The sequence below is a fragment of the Kogia breviceps genome, chromosome 3 (assembly GCF_026419965.1).
Source record: "Kogia breviceps isolate mKogBre1 chromosome 3, mKogBre1 haplotype 1, whole genome shotgun sequence".
NCBI classification, from domain to species: domain Eukaryota; kingdom Metazoa; phylum Chordata; class Mammalia; order Artiodactyla; family Physeteridae; genus Kogia; species Kogia breviceps.
This window is the reverse complement of record NC_081312.1, coordinates 162,958,011-162,985,174: the sequence shown is the minus strand read 5'-3', so window position 1 is coordinate 162,985,174 and position 27,164 is coordinate 162,958,011. Positions and strand designations below refer to the sequence as shown.

The 27,164-nt window shown below is 41.1% G+C and overlaps 1 protein-coding gene across 14 annotated transcripts in view; it reads right to left on the bottom strand.

Moving 5' to 3' along the window:
• Nucleotides 1–27,164, bottom strand: part of TASOR2 (transcription activation suppressor family member 2) — a 70,977-nt gene that overhangs the window by 3,149 nt on the left and 40,664 nt on the right. For 9 of the 14 annotated variants that reach the window (XM_059057464.2, XM_067030188.1, XM_067030189.1 and 6 more), the window contains 10 exons: nt 26,625–26,697; nt 26,465–26,527; nt 22,504–23,223; nt 19,302–19,544; nt 14,671–15,544; nt 12,668–13,097; nt 6,062–9,877; nt 2,712–2,837; nt 1,770–1,923; nt 713–818 (listed from right to left, as the gene is read on the bottom strand). In XM_059057464.2, coding sequence (XP_058913447.1) covers nt 713–818; nt 1,770–1,923; nt 2,712–2,837; nt 6,062–9,877; nt 12,668–13,097; nt 14,671–15,544; nt 19,302–19,544; nt 22,504–23,223; nt 26,465–26,527; nt 26,625–26,697 — 6,605 coding nt within the window. The remainder of the gene's footprint in view (nt 1–712; nt 819–1,769; nt 1,924–2,711; nt 2,838–6,061; nt 9,878–12,667; nt 13,098–14,670; nt 15,545–19,301; nt 19,545–22,503; nt 23,224–26,464; nt 26,528–26,624; nt 26,698–27,164) is intronic. The other 5 variants (XM_059057467.2, XM_067030184.1, XM_067030192.1 and 2 more) reach the window with 1 other exon arrangement.

Genomic DNA, 27,164 nt, shown 5'->3' with positions numbered 1-27,164 from the left:
TTCCTCCTTGTCTGCCTGGGTCAGGTCTGGCATCCTGTGTCCCTCAACTTCTACATCATTTAAGTGGGTTTGTACTGTCCACTTCCTATGTGTGAACTTATTAGGACAGTCCTGTGACAGATGACCTGTCCCATCTACAGACTCCCCCAGTCCACCTCCGCGTTCCCACACTCCCTCCCTTTCTGTCTCATTACAACCTGCCAACCTGCAGGCCCATCTTTGATAAGTAAGGGCCTCCCGCAGGCCCCAAGTCTCTTCATTTAAGGAGGGCTGCCTGTTTCTAGTCTATTATTTAAGAGTTAAATTAAGGCTACATGCTGGTCTCAATTTTTCTGTCCTTATAACTGGAGCAACCTAATTTATGAATAAATGTCCAAAAACCCATAGGTGAATTTATTTTTTTTTTACATTTTAGGATTCCTGTGTGTGTCTGACTTGGTCACTGTTGGTCTGGAGAAGGCAACTCAGACTCTGGATTATGGTCACAACACAGCTTCCTGCACTGAAAGCCTTGCTATAAAAACAAAACCCAAAAAACAGTCCACAGACCTAAACACTGCCTTCAGTGATATAGATTATTTATGTTCTTGCAAACTGACCTTGTGGCAACACTTGGATGACACTGGTCCAGAGCTCAGGGAGCCTTTCTGGGTGAACCTGGGGGTTTCCACCCTTCCCCACACCCAAGCCTCACATTCCATAAAGGTCTTACCTCATATCTTCTTTTAGCTTTTTATTCTCCCTGTAGTGAAGCAACCACTTCCATCTTCCATTTCCATTTAGTTTCTCCAGGATTTTAACAATTTCCTTCAGTTGCACTACAGAATAGAACAAGTTTGACAAGAGAAGATGTATTTTAGGATTTTTGGCTTGTCTAGTCAAAGCCCAGGGATGATGATTTGTGAGAATAAGGCCCCATGTTTGAGTGTTGACCGTCACTGCCACTCTTGTAGCTGGGCAGGAAGGATGCTGGACCGCACTTTAACCTGTGGTCCCTCAACCCAGGCCCACCTTACTCACACTAGCAGGAGAGAAGAGCACTGCAGTCATTAGCAGTTAAAAGCTCTGAGTGTATATAAGTCTATGGATGGAACGAAAGTGGGGTCCTGTTGCAATAGAGATAAGATAGGTCTAGGCTTCCAAATATAGAATCTACAAATATTTTCAACTCCACTTTCCCTGCAACATTCATGCTTGTTAAGGTACATTGTCCTCATCAATGGAGAAGTGGTATCCATATTTACTTCTAATGTGCTTTCAGAGCTGGGCAGGTTTTGATCATACATAAAGTGTCTGCCCTGAGCTCTAACATTCTTTGATGTCAAATTCACTGCCCCCAAATTATTTATATATGAGTGTTTAAGCAGAAAACTGAGAAGACTTCCAGTAGCCACTTTTTAGATTTCCATGACACCGACAAAATGGTAGGGGTGATGGCAACAGAAATGGAGGAAAGAGGGCTGATTCTAAGCAAATATGTAGCTGACTTGATTTGGCAAAGGGAGGAACTGAATATAACAAACTCTCAAATGTGTATGAGTAGTTTAGCCACATTACTGAGAGGTTTGGTGGTTAAGGTAATCGATTAATAAAAAAGAGGTCAAGAGCAAAGTGCTTATTTAGCACAGCATATGACAGAGATTAAGCCCTCAACAGATGGTGACATTATTTTGAGTTGATACTAATTTCTTTTTGATGAAATAATATTTCAATCACTGGGCAAGGAGAAATTGATTTGAGTAGATGATAAAGGAAAATGAGAGACAAACCTAATGTTAAAGTTTCTAGTATTTTGTCATCTGACACCACAAAGCCTCCTGTCTGGAACAGCTCTTGGTAGGTGTAATTGAGGACGTCTTCAGGGCTGTCGATTCCGGCAAAGATGACACTGGGAAAGTGCTTCAGCTTCAGCAGAGAAGGAATCTGAAACATAAAAAGGTCCCCCGGTGAAGACAGGTTCATTGGGTCACTTGTCACTTCTATCCAAGGGTGTCCAAACTCAGGAACAGCTGGAAATACCTTTAACCTTGACTGACTGGTAATTCTGTCAGTTAATAAGGAATTTTAACTCCATCAGCAGTGCTGCAAACTCATTAAGATTAGTTAGTTAATTACAAAGTGGTCTCTCAATTCCAAAGGTGGGAGATGGTGTGAGGGGAGAAACACCTGAGGTTTGGGACCTGTAATCAAGCAGGTGACAAGCTCACCACTACCCTAGTCTCCCACTTCATGTGGCGTCCGTGCTGTGGGTTCAGTTCCTGCCTCCTGACACAGGACTGTATGCCCAGGCCGAGCCACGATGTCACAGCTTTTGGGGACAAGCAATTACTTTTATTTAACTGATAGGTAAATATCGTAACAAAGAGTTAAGAAAAATTTCACAAGTCCTTTTAAAGTAAGACATCAACAGATGTAGATTTATATTTCAGGTGAGAAAATTTTACCAGTCTCTCTTCATCGAAGTTCTCCCTTAATTACTATGGAAATGTTCTTAACTCTGAGACATAATTTGCCTCATTATAAACACTTTGGTAAATTACATTAGTATCAGTAGTACAGTATCTCAACCCCATTATCTTCCCACTTAGATTCAATGGTATTGTTTTAACTTCTTCCCTGAATAAAAAGGTAGTGATGAGCCTGATAATTATAGAATAACATAAAATGCCCCAGAATACATTTCTCTGTAAGAAAGTTACTTCCAAACCTACCTGATGCAAATGTGATGATATATCTTCATTTCGGATGATGACTATGAACCTATCTTTCTCTCTGTGAAATGCTTGACAGAAATGCTGAGGTTCAATTTCTGTGTGGCCTCCTTTCCTTAGAATATGCTGAAAGATTTACAAATAGACATGATTTACAAAAGGATACTTGGGCTTCCCTGGTGGCGCAGTGGTTGACAGTCCGCCTGCCGATGCAGGGGACACGGGTTTGTGCCCCAGTCCGGGAAGATCCCACATGCCGCGGAGCGGCTGGGCCCGTGAGCCATGGCCGCTGAGCCTGTGCTCCGCAATGGGAGAGGCCACAACAGTGGGAGGCCTGCGTACTGCAAAAAAAAAAAGCACCAGAACTACTTTTACAGTTTACTAAATTACATTCTAATAAGGCAACATAAATGGCAGTTTATCTTATTACTAGATGAGCTTTCACATATAAAATGACTCCTGGGTATCACTGACAACTGGATTTAGAAGTGTATTTCAAAGGCAAAGCACTTTATAATGAATCTTTCATGTTCATAAAGTATCAAAGGTGGATTCTTCTGAAACAGACTAATATACATACATGAATCTCACCCTCCTTGGGGAGGCAGATATTTACTTTTAAAAATGCCATCTCCAGTCAAAATGTTTCTACGACTTTTGACAATACCCATGATGCCAATGCATTACTTTGAGTATCGTTAACAAGGACAGATTCTGGAAGCTGGCAGTGGCTTGGACCCACGCTTTGAAGAGTGGCCGAAGCCGGGTGTTACACTGTGCCTGGTTATGGGGCACGGCTGTGTTCCACAGAGCAGTTCTGCAATAAGCCCCATTGGGAGGATAAGTTCGTGTAGTTAAAGAAATTCCTTAACCTTGTCCTCCTTTGTGATTTCAACATTGTTTCTGTCTGAAGGATTCTGGAGGTTTACCAAAAACACTGACCATCACTTGTTATTTCCTTTCTAAAATAAGGTGTTAACTTTGGCCAGTCTCCCCCCCAGATCTCAAGACAACTCAAATTTTGACTTCAAGTTTTCACTCAAAATGTATGGCAATGCTAACACAACACAGTGAATCAACTATACTCCAATAAAAATTTTAAAATAAAGTGAGAAAAAAAGTATGGTGATATATTTTCAAAGACATTCCTACATACAAGATATCTTTTAACAAAGAGCTCCTTAAAATATCTAAATATAAATCCTTATAAATCCTCATCTATTTTACTAATTAATGATTTGAATTAATACATTTTCTGATAGGTTCAACATTTTCATCAGCTCCTGTGGAATTCTGGGCCATCTTGTCACACCCTGAATCACCTTATCAGTACACAGAGCCTGATACCCCATCACTGGTGAATGCTCCAGGACAGATGGATTCTCCACCATAGCTTTCTGAGCTTTTAAAAAACACTTGGCTCTTGATCACACTTTATTCTCAAATGTACTTTATACTATGTCCACTTTCTCATTTGAAGTGTAGTTTTAAAGGTGCACACAATTTATTATTTTCTGTTGTAAATAGTGGCCACGTGATAAAATATTACCATGAAATGATAGTCACTACTGAAATAAGCATGTTATCTAGAAGTGTTACTACGATAAACTAACATCGTTGTGACTGCTCCCATATGAAAACCAGCATCACCTGTGCTCTGTAATAAAAGACATGAAAACTAAGATAATGCATTGTTGCTTTTGAGATGGAAGCACAAAGAAATCAGGTATTTTGCTCAATGTGGCAAAACAAGGACATGGCCATGGTGCTAACTCAGTCGATCCCTGACTTATTTCAGCGCAGGTCAGGGTGTGGTGGTATCTACTCAGCCAGAGAAAATCAACTTTAAATTCAAGGTTAAAATAAATAATTTCCAGGTTACTTTTGGAGGCTAAGCACCTTGCAAAGACTGAAGGCCACTTAATGCTTTATTTTTTCAACTAAAATCTTACCAAAATGGCACAGAAATTGCAACAAAGGCAAGGGGGAGGGGGGCGGGCGGAAGGCAGACCAGATAAGGCAGCCATTTGTGAAGAATCTTGGACAACAAAAGGATCCTTGATTCCACAAATTTGGGAAAAACTAAGTATTTAAAAATCATATCAAATGATACAAAACAGCAGATATCAGCCGCCTCACAGGAGAACGTACTGCTGGACTTCGGCGACAAGGGGAAGCCTCGCTTTTCTAATCCACTCTCCGTGCTGTGGTGGAGGGACCGCTCTTTGTCAGGTGCAAACGTGCTGCTCCTCACCTTTCAGAAACACTTCTCGGTGCCTGCCCTGCAGGGACCTCAGGAGAATCCAAGTGCCCCCGCGTGACGTCCACGTGGCCCTTTTACCCCTGACGGTGATCGCCGTGCCCCCGGGCGCCCCCCACCCTTCAGGAAGCCTCCTCAGGCCCTGTGCTTCCCCCAGGGCAGCGCGGAGCCTCGGCCCGCAGGTGCCTGCTGACTGCGGCGTCCACACTGACCGATGCGCGGCAGGACCCGCCAGGAGGCCAGCGCGCGGTCTGGGGCCCTGGCATCTACACACCGCGCACACGTCATGGCGACCGTCACGCTCGCCACTCAGCCCAGACGTTGCAAACATCTGCAGGCGCTCTGTGCTCCTCAGCAGCTTGGCACCGGCAGGAGTCTCCTGGAGCACGTCATCCCGGGGCAGCCACACCGACTTAACCCAGGACTCAGCACGAGGGCTGACACGCGTGCACCTGAAACAAATCTCATCGGGCATCGGGACCCGAACTCTTACTGGTCTACCGTCCACACCTGGTGAGAGGCCGGCGTCCCCTCCTGAAGGAGAACGTCCCTGCGACCCCAACCAGGTCTGCCACCCTCGGAATGACATCTTCGCACCTGCCCCGCCACACCTGCCACAGCTGCACAGGGATCTTTACCATGTTTCTCACGTCCCGTTAGACCGTGAGGATCAGGAGAGGCAACGTTCCCCTCACCTTTGCACGCGGGGCTCCAACACGCACACCTGAGAAGGACTCTGGATCTCCCTCACTCTCCACACTAGTGGAGGGACACAAGTAAGTTTTTTTTAAAGCTGAATTTTACCTTTGGCCTGTGTTTGTGTGTACAGTTGAATATGCCTCCACTGGTACTGTTTTATGAAAAGAACTCACTGCACTAATTCTGGAAAATCATACAAATCTTCAAATATAGTACAAACGGCAGATCCCTGTGGCCAAACCTTTAGTCTGCAGGCAAAGACTGAGCTGAGAAGCTGAAACACCACTTCATATCATGGCTTCTTTCTGAAGCTGAGAATCCTGTATTACTTACAAAAAACTTAGACAGCAATCAAAATAATATAAACTGTAAGAAAAATCTGGCACTTTACCTTTGTTCTTACAAAGAAGGACTTGTCCTCTGTCTCCACGAGGTGGAAGAGGAAGGTCCTGGTACAAGCCTCCTTCACAACCCTCTCCAGCTTGACGTGCAGAGTGGTGCACATGTCTGCGATCATGTCCTCGTAGGAGGCTGGCTGAGGGATGGAGGGACACAGCTCTCGGGGTTCAGCTTCTCCAGAAGCAGCATGTGGCTCTTTCTCCTGGAAGATGACCTGGTGGCTGTTCATCACCTTGTTGAATTCGGCGTATTCGTTGAGAATGAGGGAAATGTCATTCCGGGACTCTTTCAATGTACTGTTATATTTCAGTTTGTTGAGGTGGAATGGAACAGTCGAATTTTGTTCAGAGTTTGTGAGATGATTTCTATTGTGGCCACACCTCTCCTTCCAGGAGGAGGAGGAGGAACGGTCCACACAGCTGGGTGTCTGCCCTCTCGCCTGCTGACCCTGGTGTCTGGGGTCTGAGTGCACGACTGTCACCACAAGGGGACTCCTGCTACGGGAGGCAGGAGGCAGCCCCGGGGACTCGGGCACTTTTGTCGCAGGGAAAGCCCCCATGGCGCCCTGGAGAGGGGGCTCCTTAGGAAAGACGGCGGTGGAAGGGGCGGAACATGGAGCATCTCCCGTCTTCACAATTTGTTTTAGTTTATGTGCAAAACGCAGATACTCCAGATCTAAAGTGTTCTGGGTGAGGTCGTCTGCCACCTGCCAAGTGTCCGTCCAGGAGCTGAGCAAGCCGCCCTTGGCCATGACACCGGGGTGCCTCCACAGGCTATGCAGGGTTCTCGTGGTGTCTCTCAGCTCTTTAGTGACAGTGAAGTTAGCGTAGGTCCTGGGGATCCCACGGAGATCTCGGATTTGGACGTAACAGGGCACACATTTATCTTCCTTCTTTAATCCCACGGGCCAGCTTCTGGGAGGAATGCCCGTCTCCAGACCTGGAACCTGGCTCGAGTAGCCCCAGTCATCGTGATCACTACTGTTTAGGTTCAGGAAAGAGTCAAAACCAGAAGTACGTTCTTTTTTCTCGGTGTGACTACATCTCAAAGTACAGGATTCTTCCGTATCTAATCTGGGGTTTCCACACTCACCAAGAGAGTCTTGATCCGAGTCTCCAGAAAGTGGTTCATAATGGATGTCAGAGTTCACACTGATATCCACGCCTCCACCTCGGGTCACACAGCCCCCCTCAGCCCTCAGCCCCTCATCAGCACTCTTATCTTCCACCTGCTTTTCAAAGACCCCACAAACAAGAGGGGCCCAAGATTTGGGAACAAAGGAAGCAGAAGGCTCTGTATCCATAGTTTCACCGGGTGCGGCTGTCTTTTGGTAAGAATTAGCATGTAAATACATGGGGAAAATCCCACCGTTCAGCAGATCTCTTGCTGCACACGGTGACCCATCTTGCAGCATGTGGGCCGGTTTGTGTCTGCCTTCTGAAGAGGTGATGTGCAGCTGAGAGCCGACACCTCCTAGATCTATAGCTCTTTCACGTAACTCAGCTCCAGTTTCATTATTCTTGAGCAGACCAGCCATTCTGATGAAAGCGATTTCCTGTGTTTGAAACTCCATCCCTGCGTTGCTGGGTCCTGCCCTGTGGGTTAGGGTGGCCCCTCCCGAGGAGAGGGTGGGCTTGGGGAGCTCCAGGTACCCGCGGGCCTGCACAGCCTCAGCTCCGGCAACTGGGTCAAAGCGCAAGGACTTAACCAGGATGTAACAGCGCTCATCTGTTTTCAAATCACTGCTCGAGACATTTTCCTTAAGGCTCTTAGGGCTGGTCTGCTGTTTTAATGACACATTCACACCACTTGGTGTGGTTGTAGAAACAAATGTGTCAGCAAAAGACTTACTTTCAAGGATCTTCTGAGGGCTAAACGGAGGCTCACTGGTGTCCACGACAAGATGACTTAGGTGGGGATTTCCGTTCTCTACACTCATTGGCTGCAGTGGATTTCTTGACGTTACCAGGTTTTCTAGAGAATCTCTGCATGTGGCAGCTGAGGCAGGCTGGTTTAACTCTGCATCATGGTGTGGCACCTTTTCTGAGAAAGAGTAACCCTCACCACACTCACTTGGGACAATTTCCTCAGTGACTTCACTAGGAAGGGTTAAAAATCTATCTTTTCTTCCTGGGTGATTTTTTAGTATCAGAGGCATTTCAGCAGAAAGCTGCATTTGTTGTATCTGAGTTACGTTATCTTGTCCCACTGGATGGGTGGGACCAACAAAAGAATTTTCTTTTTCTGTTATGGCCAAATCTACTGACTCAACCTGGGAGGATCTGTCACTTTTCTCACAGTGTGCATCACGGAGCTTAAAACTACTTGGAGATACAGCCCAGGCTGGTTGTGCTTCTTCACCTGGTACCTGGCAGTCAGGGCTAGAAGCTGGTGACACTTCTTCAATTAAAGAACCGAAGGGGAAGTCTGAAGCAACATGAACTTCCTCTGCAAACTCAAGGGCACAGGTTTCTTTAGCAAGTATGAAAGCCACTGTCTGTAAGTTATCACCTTGTCTCTCACTTTCTAGTGGTTTCACTGACGTGTGATCAGCAGCATTCACGTCGGGCACCTCTTCGGGCTCAGTTATTTTGTCCGCTGTCTCCTGAAGCTCTAAGCAGGGTAACGGGGCTTCCTGCTGCCGCTCCACTTCACCAGAGGGGGCTTCTTCCCTGGGACTCGTGGGCGGTGATACGGTGAGAGTGAGGTCAAGGTCAGAGTCCTCCTCTGATAACTCGAGGCTGACTTCCTCTCTATTCACAGATAGGCTGCTTTGTTTGGTAAATGCAGAATTAAATGATTCAAAACTCGTATTTTCACTGTTTAGACCACTCTTGTCATTCTCTAGTTCTGAAGAGCCATCCGAAGCATTCCTCACTGATGGGATGCAGTCAAGTGAATCCTTTTCTTCAAAGGGGGCAGAGGCTGACGATGAGACTACTTCTTCAAGCTGGGATGGCTCTACAATCTCTTCCGAAGAGATGCTAAAGAGACTCTGAGTCGACAGAAAACATTCTTGAGAGAGCTTCATTTCTTCTCTGGGTAACACATAATTAGAACTTTTAACCAGTGAGAATGCCTCTGTTACCAGGGAATTATCAGATGGCGATGGTGAGCCTGCAACAGCCTGTCCTTTCTGTAATGAACACATTTCTTTAGCAAGTGTCTCTCTACTCACTGAGGAGGCACAAAGGTACTTAGCGCCTTGTCCTGACATTGCCAGAGAGGGAATGTCCCTAAGACCCTGTGTCTGTGCCTTTTCAAATGTGGACACAGGATGTCTAAGGCTTGTAGCAGGTGATACTTGTTTAATCAACTCCACATTAAAGGTTGTAGGTTTATCAGCTCTATTTACAACTTCTGTCTGGATTGGTGCATAGGCATTTTTTTCAAAAGTGAATGTAACCGGTTCCAGATTAATCATTACATACTCCATATCATCCTTCCCTTCCAACAATGGCTGACATTCTTTGTTTATGGGGCTGCTATGCTGGATAAGGCCCTGCAAAGCACCTGTTTTTGTTTGCATTTTTGCATGAAAAACATCAACTTTGCTTTCAAGGGTGCTGTACACAGACTTCTGACAAATCATTGACGGACTGCTGATCCCATCATAAGTCCTGGCAAATGTGGGTTGTGTGACAGTATCATTATAAGAAGTCACCTGTGTGCTATCAAGTGGTTCAAAGGTTTTATCTTCAGCAGGAATAGAAGACCCATTAGTTTGGGTGCTTCCAATGCTAGAAAGCACAAGATTAGAGGTCTCTAGTTTATCTGATGACTCTTGTTCAGCTTTCCCCCCAATTATCTGAAACGATAAAAGCAAAAGAAATAAATTAATTTAAAAAATCAAGAGCGAAATAGATCTTTTTTTCAAGCATTTACATATGTGAAGAACAGAACAGACAAAGATCAATTTTAGTTTGCTCTGTTCTTTTGAATCTTCATAGGGTAGAGATCAAGCAAATCCCTCTCTTCTTAGATAGGCTTAAAATACGCCCCCAATAGGAATTTGTTTTATCTAAATACACACACACACACACACACACACACACACACACACACACACACGAGAACTCCAAAACTTTCTTAGTTGCACAGCCTTTTTTTTTTTTTTTTAATGGACTTTTGGGAAGAAAAGTCGCTAGACCACTGGCAATTTAAAGACTTGAAAATGCAGCCTGTTTGCTAAATAGCATCACTTAATTCAGAAATGCAGCAGTAGAGGAAAAAGTACTCAATTAATTTAAATTATTTTTAGTAAGATTAAAAGATAATCTTTAAAGCAAAGAATAACTTATTTTAAACACCAGCTTTCAATTACACTATAAATACACTGTCATCTGGAATGTTCCCATGAGGAAACACTAATTATTATCTCTTGTACTCAGAATACACTGATAAGCAGCTTTCCCACGGTTATCAATCTCTTCCCTGTTAAATAAAGGTCCCTTACCCCTTAGCTATCTTCTTAGCTTATAACTGGACATAATCTCTCTCTCATTATAATACCTCCCTATTCAACAAAGCAGTAGAAAACACAGTGCAGCTTGCATTAATAAACTAAACTAAAAGGACTGATTTAAACATTACCAGAAAGGATTTAGGACAAACAGTAACAGAAATACCTCCGGACAATTTTGATAACCTCATAAAAAGGTTGTTTCTTTTATTTTTTTAAAAAAGGCTGAAGAATGGTCTTGTTCAGAATATGGTAAAGTGGATTGATCATACAGCTGACCTACACCTGTAGTTCTGGAACACCATGGTCTCAGATTTCCTGCCATATTTTGAAGCGATCGTGTTGTGAGTCAGGACGTGTGTTTTTAATCTCGTTAAAAACATTTCTGCCTTAGTCAAAGAAAGACACTGACCTGAGTAATTGGCAGGGTGGAGCTGAGACTTGGTTTTAAGAGGACACGACTGGCCAGATACGAAGCATAGAAAAATCCTGATGGTACACTCATTCTGAGAACAGTTCTAGGACCCTCCTGCTCATACTGTGGCTGATAATGCTGGGCCATTGTCGTGAATCTCACCATGCCTGTGCTCTTAGTGAAATGCAAACTTTGATAATCCTATTTTGCCCTAGAATAGGGAGTGGTACAGGACGCGTGTGCACCTTTAAAGTATAGGTACAGTATTCAAGAAGATGACGGAAACATATTTGTAAGTATATGCTATAGAAAGTGTTAGGAATCATTAATTTTAACATTCTACTTTCTACTTAATACTCTTCCATGTTTGCAGAAACATCATTCCTAATTGGACATTACTAAAGTAACAGTTAATATATATTACCACAACCAAAAATACTTTATAAGAAACTAGTATGTGTATAAATATATATGTAATAATTAAAATCTGCCTGACTAAACTATAAATACTTTCTTATTCTAAGGTAGTGATTTTATGTATCTCTTTGAGAATAAGATGAAATTTATGAACCCCATCCTCAGAAAAAAAATGCATACACACGTAACATATATTTTATGTATACACATATAAACACACACATATGTGCATATATATACATAAATACATCCACAGAATTCGACACTGAGAAACATCTAGAGTGTCCAGATCTTAGTCTTGGCCAGACAATTTACTATGTGCCTCCAGGCTATTCTGTACTTCTCCATCCTCAGTCTTCTCACCTATAAGATGGGTGGCTCGGTCCTTACCTCACCTGGCTATGTGAGAATTAACTGAGTTAATGCGAGTGAAGGGCTCAGACCAGTCTCTGGCCCACAGCGTTCCACCAGTCTTCATTCTGTTGAAGATGAGCGTCTGCAGACACTCACAGACCCTCTGAGGCTCACCCCTGGACCTGAAAATCCCCACAGAAGCCCAGGTACAGAAACTCAACGTTAACACAGGCACTGAAGGTGCCCAAACCCATGTAAAATTATTCTGGAATAAATCTGTTCTGAAAGCTTAAAAAGGTAGGTATTTTGTCAAACCATTTACTTAGAATCTTGATACAACTTTTAAATTTGCTCCAATTAAAATTCGATTATTTGTCCTGACTCTCAGTTGAGAACAGTGAAATGAAACAAAGTGTATTTTCCATATTTACAAACAGTTATCTGCAGACCTATGAGAGGTCTGGCATTTTACTTACTGTCTCAGGATTTGTTTTTAAAAATAATTTTAATATATTCAATTTTAAGTTTACTTTAAGATTTATCAAATATTTTAAATATTTATTATTACTGCATTTGATCCATAAACACTATTATAGGTGAACAGAGTAAGTATTATTCACCTCTTTTAAAAGATAATAAGCTCAGAGAACAAGTAATTTGCCCCAAATCATACAACTAAAAAAGTTACATAATTATGGTTGGCTCCCAGATCATCTGAGGCCTACGATTTTTTCCCTACTTTTGTTTTCTTCAATCAGGATGGTAGATAAGCTCCACCTGCAGACAATCTAGACTTTGAAAACTAAGTTTCTGGCATTCTAATCCTTTACATAGCTAGAGAATCCACTTTCCTAAAAGAAACCAATGCCTTGTTATGAATGTGATTTTATGTACAAAAAAAAATTTCTTCAAAAATAATACCAGCATTTACAGTATTCAGCTTTACCTACCTCATCATTACAAGAATAGATGAAATTCTGGCTTTCTGGGGTCTCTGGATGACCTGCTGTTGCATACATTTCTTTCTGTTCATTCTGCACCCAAAGCTCCAAGCCTCTCACAGGTGGTGGTTTCATGAAAGGAAGCAGGGGGTCAGTGTCCGGGAAGGACACTTCGGCAGTAGGACCTCTGGGAGCATCATTAGGCTCCAACAGAGGGTCTACGGAGCACCTTTCCACACCGGAGGACTCCTCAATTTCACTGAATTCAAACGATTCTAACGTGCTATTTATGGACACGTATTTTGCTGGGTTGCTGTGTTCTACTACTTTTCGGGATGATCGTATGACCTTGTTTTGATTGCTGTAAAACAGAGCTACCCACATATGAAGTAAAAGCTTCACTTCTTCCACGTTATCTGGTAAATCAGTATTCCAGGGCCTGAGATTTTAAAGAAAGAAGAAACAAAAATCATTGAAAATGACTATTTAGTTGATTATCTTATCGTAAGTAAGTGCCTTAATTATTAACCTTAGTTTTTGTGTTCATTTTTATTTAAAAAATTACATGAACATGAAACAATGAGTAAAATAAAAATGAAGTTGTTTAACAAATAATTACAGTGAATCTAATTCACTCTTTTTACAGAGACAGAGAGGGAACTGAAAATCAGAGCTTTAAGTGGCTTCTTTCAAATCACAAAATCTGTGAGTGGTAGGACCATGATCAGAATATAGGCCTTCATACTCCTAGCCTAGGATTTTTCTCTTATTCAGTGCAAGTTCTCCTGGGACAGGATAGATACATTATGTGAATAATGGTTTCAGCAACTTCCCAAATCCTCATCTCCTTGCTTCTGTTAAGTCTGGCCAACTCATTTCTTTTCTATTTTTATGTGTCTCTTCTAATAGTTGGGAAGTTTGAAGATTAAAGGAGTTGGGCAATTCAGCAGAACTATACTATTTTCAGAGTACAGCTCTGGAGACTCTCCTGAAACCGGAAGAGGAGACACAAAACATTTCTGGCCATCTGCCAGGCCAAAGGACAGCAGAGCTGAGTGGAACAAGTCCGAGGGGCTACAGAACTAGGCTTCAGTGAAAGAGGGTTAAAGCTAAGGAAGTGACCCTTATGAGCAGGTGGGGACGAAAGCGCAAGCTCGTGCCTGGAGCAAGGAAAGAAGTCTCATGGAATTCAGTCCCTCACATGTGCAGTATCCCCGTACCAGGAGCTCAGTGTTGTTTCACAAGCTAACGCTTCCTGCTAACAGCGACAGTTACCATTTATTAGTATGTGCCCGTCACCATGCAAACCCTAATGTACATAACCCTCATAACTCTCTAACTTTAGTGGCTATTACTAAACCCATGCTTAAAAGTGTTGCTCGCATACTGTCACCCTTCCTTGGCATCACCTGGACACTGGTTAGAAATGTAGACTCTCAGGCCCCATCCCAAACGGACTGAGTCAGAACCTGCAGTTCAATGAGACCCCAGATGAGTCTGGGGTGAAGAGTGAGCAGCACTGTCCCGAGGCACGCAGGAGAGCCCAGGCTCAACTCTGAGGTCAGTCTACCCTCCAAAGCCCGTGCTTTCAGCTCTCTGTTATTCTGTGTTGACCCCTTAAGGAAGATTTATAGAATGACCCTGTGAAAACTGCTCACTCATAGCAATCTGACCAACTTGACAAGCTAGAAGTAATTCTTTAAATGTTTCTTCTGGAATTCAGTCTGTAAAGCATTATTTCTTTACCTCACTATTTTACACTAACATCTCATTTACATATTATAATTCAAAGACCAGAAAGACTTATGAAGGAGCATCTCAAGATGGAAAGCCCTGCAGAAGACTAAGGTTTTCTTAATTGTCAGTGATTAACTGCTTGGTATTATTCCCAAGTTACTGGATTTTACACACTTCCTTCTCCCTCCCCAGAGTTTAGCACAAGTATCCCTTCTCACTACATTTATCTCAACAGAAAAGTTCATCCATTTTCATCCAGTGTCACTCCTACTCACCCGTGTAGTGCTCTGATTACAGTCCTCTCCAGGGGGTTGCTGGTATACTTGCTGTCTAAGCTGAACACGTAATCTGCTTCACATTTGAAAGTGACCTTAAAGGAGCCATCACAGCTGAATACGGTATGAGAGCGGCAGAAGTCCTGCAGGCTGGAGGGCAGCAACCTGCTCCTGCGCCTGAGCGCTGGGGCCTCGGAGAGCTTCTGCAGTGGGGAGGTGACCTGCTGATGCCGAAATGGCATCACTTTCCCCACTGGGGTTCCCGCTTCAGGGCCTTTTGTACCATTCTTGGCAAAGGCAGGGCTTGGGGTCCCTCTCTGCTGTAGATGCTTCTTTGAATGTTCTGTAAGGAGCAGGGCATAGGAATGCTCCACAGCAACAAAAGAGCTTTGGCTTGCGTCGGAACTTTCTAGGGTTTCCTCAGGCAGTGCCGACTGGGCTTCCACAGGGGCCTGAATGCCAGGAACCAAGCTCTCTTCCTCCTGGCTGACCGTGGGGTCTGATGTCAGGTTACTCTTATCAGAGGAGGGCTTGGATAACGGTCCACCTTTTTGACTTTTAACTCCTCTATGATATTCATGGTCTGATGTACCGTGCAAAGAATGTTCTTTAGAAAGCAAAATGTCATTTTGTGGCAATTCAGAGGAGCAGGGAAAGTTTCTGGGCTCAGAGGATGGTGTGGTAGAGGTAGCAGCGCTTAATGCAAGATCAGCCAACATATTTAGGGCCTGGGAGTCACAGTTGACAATGGAGTTTTCAGGTGGGTCTTCTGGAGCCACTGTGATATTTTCTGGTTGAGCTGTACTTATGCCAATAACGTCTTCTTGACCATCTGAAATTTCTGATTGAAGCTGTGAAGAAGTTTCTCCTTTGGCTTCAGCATAAAAGAAAAAAAGACACATAACACTTGATTTCCATAGAATTAATTCTTTGTCATATTACTATGGTTCAGTGGAAATCAACAGTTAAGTCAACATATTCAAGAAAAACCTCTTGATATGTTGCATAAATTGTATGTTAAATTTTTATTACCAGAGTGAGGTCTTGTCCAACTTCCTGATGTATTATAATGTATTTACCAAAGGAACAAGTCTTAAGGAATGTGCATACATATTAATTTAAAAAGAAATCACCCTTCAAAACTGCATGTACTGATCTACACACAAGGCATACTGCTCAGCTAAAGAAATATACAAAGAGAAAAAAACAAAAACAAGAAAACAAGACTCCTGCCCTCAGAGAGCTTACAATCTAGTGAGAATCTAAGACTTTCTAAGTTTAAAGTGTATACTATAGAATGTTAATGTACTTTCTTAGAAATCATTTCCCTTGGCAAGTTATTAGAGAAATCACCAAAGTTCAAAATAGAAATGATTTTTAACCATATTGATGTTTAATCATAATACATTATGATACGAATAAAAAATGAGAAAAGAATATTCAGAATAGCCAATTAATTTCAAGTTCTAAAACTTCAGTTTCTGCATTAAAAACATTTCCTCTCTATTCTATCTGCAAAAAAATAAATCTCCTCATTTACTGATAATTCTCCTTATAGCAGGTAGTCAAATCTACCCACTGGCGTTCGGTCAGAAAACTGACATTCTCAGGTAGTTTACTTGCCTTCTCAGGACTTTGATTCAGCCTTTTAAAATGTGGTTGTCATGAAGGACAAAGTTCTCAACAATACTGGGCAGTGAGTACCTGTAGCAGGTGGCTGGATGGATAGAAAAGCCAACCGTGCTCCTCTTTATACTTTAGTAGTAGCAGGTCAGAAATAAATTACTGACCTGTCTGCAAAGCCCAATGACAGTACATTTACAGAGAAAACTCTGGCCTACGAGGTCATCAAACAGAATGACAAGAGTGTGTGTATGGTGAGAAGGGTAAAATTAATCAACCACTGCCCAGTTTTTATTTAAAAGATCAAAGCCCAACAGGGTGAGGTATGAGAAAGTGGCCCGAAGAGAGCTGTCTTGTGAACCCCCTGGGTGTGTACTGGAAACACGTTCATTTTAGGATCTGATGTGTTTACTGACACTAAGTTCATTCTATCCTTAAATACTATGGTTCTTACACTGAGTATCACTATGAGGAAGGTCTAATATAGAGAACACTGTATTGAGTCAAGAAAAAGGGTTCATTTTAATAAATATGTGTCATTTCAGGTAAATCATTTAATTACTGACTTGTTAGAGGTTTTCAATTAATTAAAAATACAATACTGATAATCTATCTCTTTTAAGAAATATAGATAAAACGATGCCAAATAAATTATAAAAAATATAGAGTTCAGTAAATAAATATATTGAAACCTTTAAAAAGGACAGAAAACCATTAGTTTCAGTAGCAAAATGATTGAGCCTTCTTAAACTCTGATATTTCAAGTAAAAGAAATGAAGCGGATTAGCATGGGTGATTAAGAAATAAAAGAAAAATTAACACATTATTTATAAGGTGGTAATCTTAAAATTTTAACTTGGAATGTGGCTGCACAATATATACAGACATTTGCAATACAAATCGGCCTATTTCTGAATACCCATTCTGAAAACTTTTCATTTTCTGGGCTCACTTTTCTGCCAATGCCCAGTTGCATACCTCCTCCCACTAATCGATTAGCCTACAAGTATATAGAAGCCAATTCAGCACAAGGAATTCTAATGACAAGGCTGGGAATACAATGTATTATGTATGTATCTATACTCATCCTGTTTACAAACTAATTGGAAAGGGCTTCCCTGGTGGCGCAGTTGGTTGAGAGTCCGCCTGCCGATGCAGGGGACGCGGGTTCATGCCCCGGTCCGGGAAGATCCCACGTGCCGCGGAGCGGCTGGGCCCGTGAGCCATGGCCGCTGAGCCTGTGCATCCGGAGCCTGTGCTCCGCAACGGGAGAGACCACAGCAGTGAGAGGCCCGTGCAAAAAAAAAAAAAAAAAAAAAAAAAACTAATTGGAAAGACAGGACCAAGACACACCAGATGATTGGAAAATAGTATGAATTAACTCTTTAATGTTCTCAAAAACCCAAAAAGAAATGAAAAAAAAAAAAAGGAGAAATGAGTGCAGATCAGAGCATCAGGAAATGGCTCCGTGTGGACTTAGCTGAGCAGAGGGGACTGCACAGGAGTGACAGGCGTGGTTCATGTGGGTGGCACCATGTGCCTGGCAGGGAAGGCACGCATTGGGAAATGGCAGGAGAGAAATGTGGACCCGTGGGTAAGACCACCTCGTAACTGCCTGGGGAGACAAGCAGAGAGTCCACGTTGGGTATGACTCTCTACAGGTTGTACAGTGATATGACTGAGGAGCTTTCAGAAAATTCTTCAGTCATAAACAACATTAACAAAACTGAGGAGGGCTTCCCTGGTGGCGCAGTGGTTGAGAATCCGCCTGCCGATGCAGGGGATACGGGTTCGTGCCCCGGTCCGGGAAGATCCCACATGTCGCGGAGCGGCGGGGCCCGTGAGCGATGGCCGCTGAGCCTGCGCATCCGGAGCCTGTGCCCCGCAACGGGAGAGGCCACAACAGTGAGAGGCCCGCATACCACAAAAAAAAAAAAAAAAAAAAAAAAAAAACTGAGGAAAGGGACTTCCCTGGTGGTCCAGTGGTTAGGACTCTGTGCTTCCAATGCAGGCAGTGTGGGTTCGATCCCTGGTCAGGGAACTGAGATCCCACATGCTGCAAGGTGCGGCCGAAAAAATTTTTTTTAAAAATGAGGAAAGGAAAAAACAAGCTCATCCATAATACCATCACCCCAACAAAACAAGAGTTTCTTTCTCTGAATTCCACTAAATTTGAGGCTTTAAAAAAATCTAAAGATAGATAAGAGAGAAAGTAGAATCATGAGATTAGACAGAAAACTGATGGAAATACAGAGATATGAGGAAATGAAGGTTTTTCTAAACAAAAAACACCACCACATATACAACACAGTAGGACTCAATACCGAAGATACTGTAAAATGTGTAGATTTTGCAGCTTGGTGGAGCTGCACTCTACTCAGAGAGACAGGTGTGAAGAGGGACATGGAGCTGGGAGAAAAGTGAGGTCCGCGGTGATGAGGGAACATGCCAGCAACAAGGAGGTTCCAGCAGGTGGAACACAGAACTAGCGGTCAGCTGCTGGCTCACATAAGGAGACTTGGTTATTCACTTCCGCAAAAGTAGAAGTAGAAAAGTAAAACTGCTTTTAAAATTAATGCCTTTTAAAACCAAATACAGAATTCAGGATTACTGACTGCTTTGAACCATGTCTTTACAGTTCCCTCTGGACAAACTTAGAATCTCCTTTTTATAACTGATTATGGTCCAGAAGAATACTGCCAGATGCTACTTGCTTGTGAATTTAGTCATAAAAAAAGCCATTTATACTTTAACTCTGCTAAACAGTTCATGTTCAGGCTTTCTGCAAAATGAAAAGTAGGGTCTATTTAGTGAAGGTATGAATCTTCACACTTTGTAATTTATTCACAATGGGAAACCAAGTTTCTTGTCCTGTCAGTTTCTGAACTAAAGAAGATCATAAGAACGTGACAGATTTCAACTGATCTTATACTATTTCAATATGCTATCTTATAATCTCGATTAGTCTGTATTACGGTGTTGAAATTTACAGGAAGAGGATTTCTTACCAGGTTGTGGTTGCTTTCTGATTCTGGGATTCTGATTGCCTTTTACTATATTTACCCTCTGTTTTTGTGGAGATTTCTTCACAGGTGGCTTAGCCCTTGGAACAGTTTTGACTGGAGATGTCTCTCGTTTCCTTGCCCTTTTAGTATTCGTTGACACTGGAACATCTTTAGTAATAGGAGCTTCTTGGTTTTTCCTATCCAATTTGGTTGTCTGTACAAACTGTGCAGTCAGCACTTCAGCACCTTATGCAGAAAAGACACCGTTTTTTAAGGGGTAGGGGGCTCACATATTTATCAGCATAGCTTTCCTTTGATTTGTTTTGGGGGGTAACTTTAATAATGGGGAATAAAATATAAAATTTGGGGTATTTCATTAAAAGATTTTTGAACTTGCTAAGTGTTGGTCTATATCCCTAATTAGGATTAGGAGAAAAATATCAGAGTAATAACTTTATAAAAACAAGGCATGACTTAATTTTTTAAAAAAATTCCATGATCTTTGCAGACTGATGTGGCAGGTAAGGCTGAACATGCTAGTTCACAGCACAGGGTGACGGATAATTCAATTTACACAAAAGCGACACAGATCCCATAAAGCCATGTGGTTAAAACCATGATCACACTGTAGAGAAGAGACTGTAGGTTCACAAAGAGCCATCTTACATATTTTCCTTCACTACACCTAAATATCAAAGCTTTAACACTGCCTGAAAAATCATCTCTTAAGAGAAGACAGAGGAAGGTACATTGAAGAATGTCCTCTTCTGATTTAACTTCCTACAAATCTATTATAATTGCTCATTTCTCTTACAAAATGCTCAGCTTTACTTCTCACAGGGAAGGAAGGAAAGAACTAAAGGTGGAGGCACATGAGAAGAAAAAAACTATTAACAACCTGCTTGTATCACACGCAGAAAGTGTTTCAATCCTTTAAGAGTTAAAAAAAATGTTAATAAATGTTCCCTGTGAAAACGTTTTCCCCATTGACTATATAAAATAATCACACATGTGAAAGTTTGCAAATATTTTAAAATCACATATATGGAAAATACTATTTCTAACAGAACAGAAAACATATTAAACAGTTTCAGAATGTGATGGTTATTAGTGAAATGTAGAAAAGAGACCAATTTCATTTTATTCTTTTGAAGGTTAGAAAAATAAATGGTTTTTAAAAAAAGCTTTTAGACTCTCTTAATGTACATTTCCCTGGATCTAATTATTTTCTTCCCTACTAAACTATTAAAGGCAATAAAGCAGCAGTTTTATTTGTTTTTAGAGTAAGACTTCTGATTTTATACTGGTCACAATTTCTAAAATTTTTAGCATAAAAAAAGGCAAAATATAAGTCAAGCAGGAAAACTGTTAAGACTAAATTAAGAAGAGAAAGAAAATAAGATGAGATGATCAAGACTAGGGGACACGTAACGTCTGCACGGGCAGGAGGGGAACATCTCTCACAACCTAGGTCCTGTGAGGAAAAGGAGAAACACGAAACAGGTGATCCTGCAGGGACTGCCCTGCTTATTTGCATCACTCAATGACATGTTTCTCAAACTGCATGCAATAATCCATGGGTGTATTATAAAATAAACTTAATGGGCTGCAATTCTTTATTAAATGAATTCTTTATTAAATGAAATTCTTTATTAAATGAAACAGAATAGAAGATATCAGATTGTATTACACATAGTTAGGGTAAATGTTTTCTGAAATTTCTGTTATGGTATGTATGAATTTGTGTGTACTGGACTACAATATACAACATATTTCTTTTTTCTTTTTTTTGAGTTTTTGTGGTATTATATTTAGTCATCTTGGCTGGTTTAATCACATCGTTGTTGATGTTCATTTTTTGGCCACACTGTGTGGCATGTGGGGTCTTAGTTCCCTGACCAGGGATCAAACCCATGCCCTGTGCACTGGAAGTGTGGAGTTGTAACCACTGTACTGCCAGGGATGTCCCTAAAACGTATTTCTTATAGTGGATGAAATTAAAACACTTGAGAAACAGTGACAACATATATGTTAAATTATAGGTAACTTATTTAATACCTTTAAAATGGTTCATATAGAGAAGAAACCCAATATGGTTGGCCTGGAAGTTGTGAGGAAATGTAGAGTGTGAGTCACTGCTTCATACTGCCGTTATTTCTACCACCCTCCTACACACACAAACACACACACACACACAATTTCTCAAACTATAATTGGCCAGAAATAACTACTTGTTAAAGCACAGGGTAAAATCTTAATTATCTAGGCTCCTGGGGATCCACACACCTCCAATGTTTCTTCTTTAGGCATCAACATTTTTAAATTCAAAATACTATAGATAAGGTTGGCAAATTTTTTCTGTGATGGGCCAGACCTCAGTCACAGCTGCCCACCTGTGCCAGCGCAGTGAAGTACAGAGACAACAGGTAATGCCTGAGGGGCCCTTTGGCCCCAGTCTGCTCACCTCTTCTCTAACGGGTCATAGAGCATAAGTTCCCTAGTTTTAAACAAAATACCCTGCACATAATCTGAGATGACTCTAAGCCAAAATTGTGTTATTTGTTGTGCTCTGTTCACTGAAGTGCATTTGACTAACATTAAATGGCTCTGGACGCTGATTCTCCCTCAGTTTTCAGGGGGCAACAAAACCACTTGAGGAAGTGTTTCAATATATATGTCTCGAGGCCACTGGACCTTGTTTCAATAGGTCTGTAGTAGGATCCAGGTGACCACTTTTAAAACACACAAAGGATAAGAAATTTTGCCCCAGGATGCTCTAGTTTTGGAGGGTCCAGGCACTTTTCCCCCTCTTTAAACATGTTCGGGCTATCACTTATCAGTTTTTGCCATTTGTTCTTAGTGTGCCTGATTTTAGGAGATCCTCTTCTTCCACTCGAAACTGTCTGAGGACAGTTCAGAAACTGAATGACCTTATTTCTTCGACAGGTAAGTAAATAACTGAGTGATGATCTGAGCAGTTTTACAAGTGAAATACAAGCTTTTGGTGGGTGGGCTTTTGTCCTATTTCTTGATTTTCATGTTATCTAGATTAGTGCTTCTCCAACTTTAGCATGCACACAAATCCCCTGGAGAGAGCTAATGGATACTGTCAAGCTACAGTCCAGGATGGTCACACAGGAACAGGGTTAACACATAACAGTTATTACTAATTGCTCATCTGAAAATCCATACAGAGCATGCTTACCTCTTTTTCTTTTCTGAGGAAACTGTCCTTTGACTAACTTGAGAGTTGTGGGAGAGTCTGGACCCTTGTTTGGTCCAGCAGGAGTTCTTTTGGGAAAGGGACGGCACAAGTTCATCCTTTTACTCTGTACCATGGGCAGCGTGCTTGCTTTTCTCTTACGCTGAACTCTCAGATTTGATGCTGGACCTAATGGGACCAGAGCTCCCTGCCTTGCTTGAAACATTTCTTCAGAATTCTTTTGTGTTTCTGTTTCTTTTCTTACTTCTGCCTCCGAGTCGTGAAATTCAGGGTCTGGAGTCATAACTAAAGAAAATCCAGCATCACAAATTCCATCTGAAATACAAGGAGACTGAGGACACTCTGCCAATAAGTCTAGTACAGTAGATACTTCCAAAATGTACCCATTAGGATCTGAAAAATAAGACCTCAACTGAGTTAAAGACTGTAAAGGGCACTTTTCAGCTGGAGGAGTCAAGTCAAAACCACTTGACACTTTGCCAAAGAATGCAGTCTCTTTAATTCCATCCTGAGAAGCAGCAGTCAATGAAGGACTTTTGTCCACCTTGTACAGTTCTTGGAAATTATGCTTTACTAATGTGTTTAGACAGATTCCTTTTTCAGAAAATGATTTCTTTGCTTCCAGCAGGGCACAATTAAGGGCAGGTAAAACAGGTACCACCTTCAATGAGATGTCATCTTCAACTTTCAAGCCTTTCAGCCCTAAAATATATACAAATGTATTAAAAACCCAAAGTTCTTCTTTTTTCAAAAACATGCAAGAAAAAATGCTTTAGATTACAAAATTATAGGATGGTTAAATATGATACAGTGTTTCAAATGGTAATCTAAATAGCAATTAATAGAAGACTTATGGATGCACTTAATGAATATATATTATCTCCATAAATATGAAAACACGCACACACAGAACCAAAAAAGAGTCACTCAGATGGGATCACCAGGTGAGAATGAAGAAGGGAGGCCCGCCTGCAGCTCTGTCTCATCTGACCAGGAGCCCAGTGTAAGCTCAATGCACCGGCGTTTAGAGTTGGCAGAATTATTTTTCTATTCTCATTCTCTGCTTTTAAAATATATCTAATCTGTACCTTATATGACCTACTTCAAATTCTCTTAAGAAGGTAGTTACAGGTGCAAACTTTCAGTTATAAGATAAATAAGTACTAAAGATGTAATGTACAACATAAAAATAATTAATACTGCTGACATTACATATGAAAGTTAAGAAAGTAAATACTGGGACTTCCCCGGTGGTGCAGTGGTTAAGAATCCGCCTGCCTTTGCAGGGTACACAGGTTTGAGCCCTGGTCTGGGAAGATCCCACATGCCATGGAGCAACTAAGCCCGTGTGCCACAACTACTGAGCCTGCACTCTAGAGCCTGCGAGCCACAACTACTGAGCCTGCGTGCCACAACTACTGAAGCCTGAGTGCCTACAGCCAGTACTCTGCAACAAGAGAAGCCACCGCAATGAGAAGCACGCACACTGCAATGAAGAGTAGCCCACGCTAGCCGCAACTAGAGAAAGCCTGCAGCAACGAGGACCCAACGCAGCCAAAGAAGGAAAAGGAAAGTAAATACTAATAGTTCTCATCACAAGGAAAAACATTTTTTTTCTATTTTCTTTAATTTTGTATCTATATGATATGATGGATGTTCACTAGAATTACTGTGGTAGTTGTTTCATGATATATGTAAGTCAAATCATTATGCTGGTAAACCGTAAACTTATACAGTGCTGTATGTCAATTATATAATATCTCAATAAAACTGGAAGAAACTAGAGTTACAACACAAACCAGTTGAACTAAAAGAAAGTAAACCCTAAGTAACCCCCAAGTCTCATGGTAACTACTGGTATATATTTCATCACCTTCTCTATCAAATGAAAATTTTTAATATTATGTAACTAGACTGACTAGTCTGTATTTTACTTCCTCTCCTTGGTTCACTCTCTGACTGAAATGCTAATTTTTCAGCAAATCAATAACCTAAAGGAAAACTGTACAGGGAAAAAAGAGAAAAGGTCAGGTCACTGAGAAATAGGTAATAAAATCCTAGAAAATGTAATTTATCAGTAATAAAAAACCCACAGATAATAAAGATCTTTGGTGCCTACTACACTGAAGTATGAATTATACCATTCTTTTTAACAAAAAAGTAAACTGCAAAATTAAGAAACAACTAGCTAAATACATTTATATTTGAGCAGGTATCAGGAAAAGAATGGCAAATAAAAATAAATAGGAAAATGTGGCTAGCCATTAAAATAAAAATTCCTTTCTCTGCAGTTCATTTAGAAAGTAACATGGAAAAATAAAACATGACAAAGTTCTTGTGTACTACTAACAGTTCACAATAAAGCAGTGGTTTTCTAGACAACTTCATATTTCAAGAATTTGGAAAGGCAGAAGTCAGACGATTTGTAACAGGCTATTATGAAATCTAAGAAAAAGAACTTTTTAAGTCTGCTAAGCGAAGTCACTCAACTTAAAACAAATAACCACAGCACTGAACATTTCTGAGTGACCAGAAATAGAAAAGTGTCTTAATGAACTAGAGGAGGCTGTGAACATTGAACACAACACTCCAATGTTTATTCAAAAAGAAATCCTGTGCTGTTCAACACCAAATGGTACAGGAACTAATGTTTCTTATTCAAGTGGTAGTGCACACCTAAAAATAAGAATAAAGGCAGAGCTCCTGCATACGGAGGCAGTGTGGGAACAGAGCTGGAAGCCGGCTCAGAGTCAGCCGTTTGACCTTGGGCAAGTTTAAGTTTCAGTTTCCTCATCTTTGAAATGGTCATAATAAAAATACCAATTAAGGGCTGTGAAATCAATTGTGCCTAGCAGAATACCAATGTAGTAAATGCTTGAAAAATGCAAGCAGCTATTGTCATTATGTTATTATAATTGGTAATATTTTGCTTATTTCGAAGAGGTGATGCCAGTAGTTCTCTGCTTTGAGTAGCTGAATACAATTTTAAAACATCAATTTTTGGATTGGTTGTAGCTTTATAAATACTATATACAAATTATGTTTAAACATACACAGTGTGGTTATAAAACAATGAGGAAATTTTCCTCATATGACAAAAAGAAATGACTCATTTACTTTCATTTATTTATTTGCTCAGCAACCATTTATTATATTTTACGTGCCTGACATTGCTAAGCAGTAGGGATGCAGTAGAATACAAGAAAGGCAGGCATTAAATAATTATAAAAATAAATATTTAAATTATATTGGTGAAAAGCCTAGGGGTCCTCAATGAAGGAAGAGTGGTGATGGGAATAAATAAAGCGATATTTAAACTGACACCTGACAGCTATGCATAAGTGGCTAGACCAGCGCTTCTCCTCCAATTTTATTCATTATCTACCCCCACCAGAGAAAGCCTTTCTAGACTTTGTTTCCTAACTGCCCTCTGAAATTCTAATACCACAGATATACTGTATATCTATTTACATACTGCAGGAGCAATATTTTTTGCCCCTAACAGGCAATTCCTGGTTCTGGCTAGGGGGGGGGGGGTGGTCAACATCTTCCGATTGGGGGAAGGAGACAAGTAGTCCAGACAGAGGGAAGTGCTTCTGTGAGGAACTTAAGTCCTACTGACTGGGAGACTATGATAAAACCATCTCCTAGCTCCTGTTGTTCAATAACAAATGAATCCAGTTTTGGACATGCTGAATGTGAGGACCATCTGAGACATTTAAGTAGAAAGAAATGTCCATAGGCAGGTGGATATCTGAGCATGGAGCAGACAGGAAAGGATAAGCCTACAAAGAAAGGAGATGAAGGATTAACCAGGGAGAGTAAAGGAAGAAAGTTATTTAAGAGAAGAAAAGAGTTACCAGGGTCATATGCTGCTGAGAGTTTAAGATGAGGACTGAAAAATGGCCCACAGGTGCAGTGAACTGCCAGTCCTGATCCTTACCTGCTGACCAGGATGAATGGAATAAATGCAACCCATGAAGACCCATCTGCTCCTCTCCCAAACCTACACAGAATGAGAATCAGAAGAAAAGTGAGGTTGCTGATCTTATACAATAAAAGTAAACATACTGAAAAACATTTTTTTAAAAAGTTGTTCTTACTTGTTTCTGACATTAAGGCTGATGACGAAAGTAAAATGAAAAATTCTCGATCTTCTAAGCATTTGACGATCGCCTTAAACATAAAATAGCAAGAAAGAAGATTCAATTCCTCTCTCCTTCTCCCTCTACCACATTCTTCAGTGATTTTTAAGCCCATGAAAAGTTAAAGAAAAAAATTCTTGAAATGTCAGTATTTATGGGAATCAGGACAATTTTGTCCCCAGTATCAGGAAACTGCAAGTTCCTTAGCATTCAAGTCATCTTGGCCTTGTTATGGCTACATATAATAAATAACTAGAACATCACGGGTTAGTTTTAGGATAGTGTTCAACTACATAACGAATCAATCAGAAACAACGTCTTTCATTTTTTTCATTGACATGTTGGACATTTCATACTGCTAAGTAGCCACTCTGTTCACATTTAGCCACTACAAATTCAAGGTCAATCAGACCTATGATTAACATGTTAAACTCATTTTAATACAAAACATATCACAGAATCCTGGAACTAGAACTAGAAAAACTGGAAGATACCATC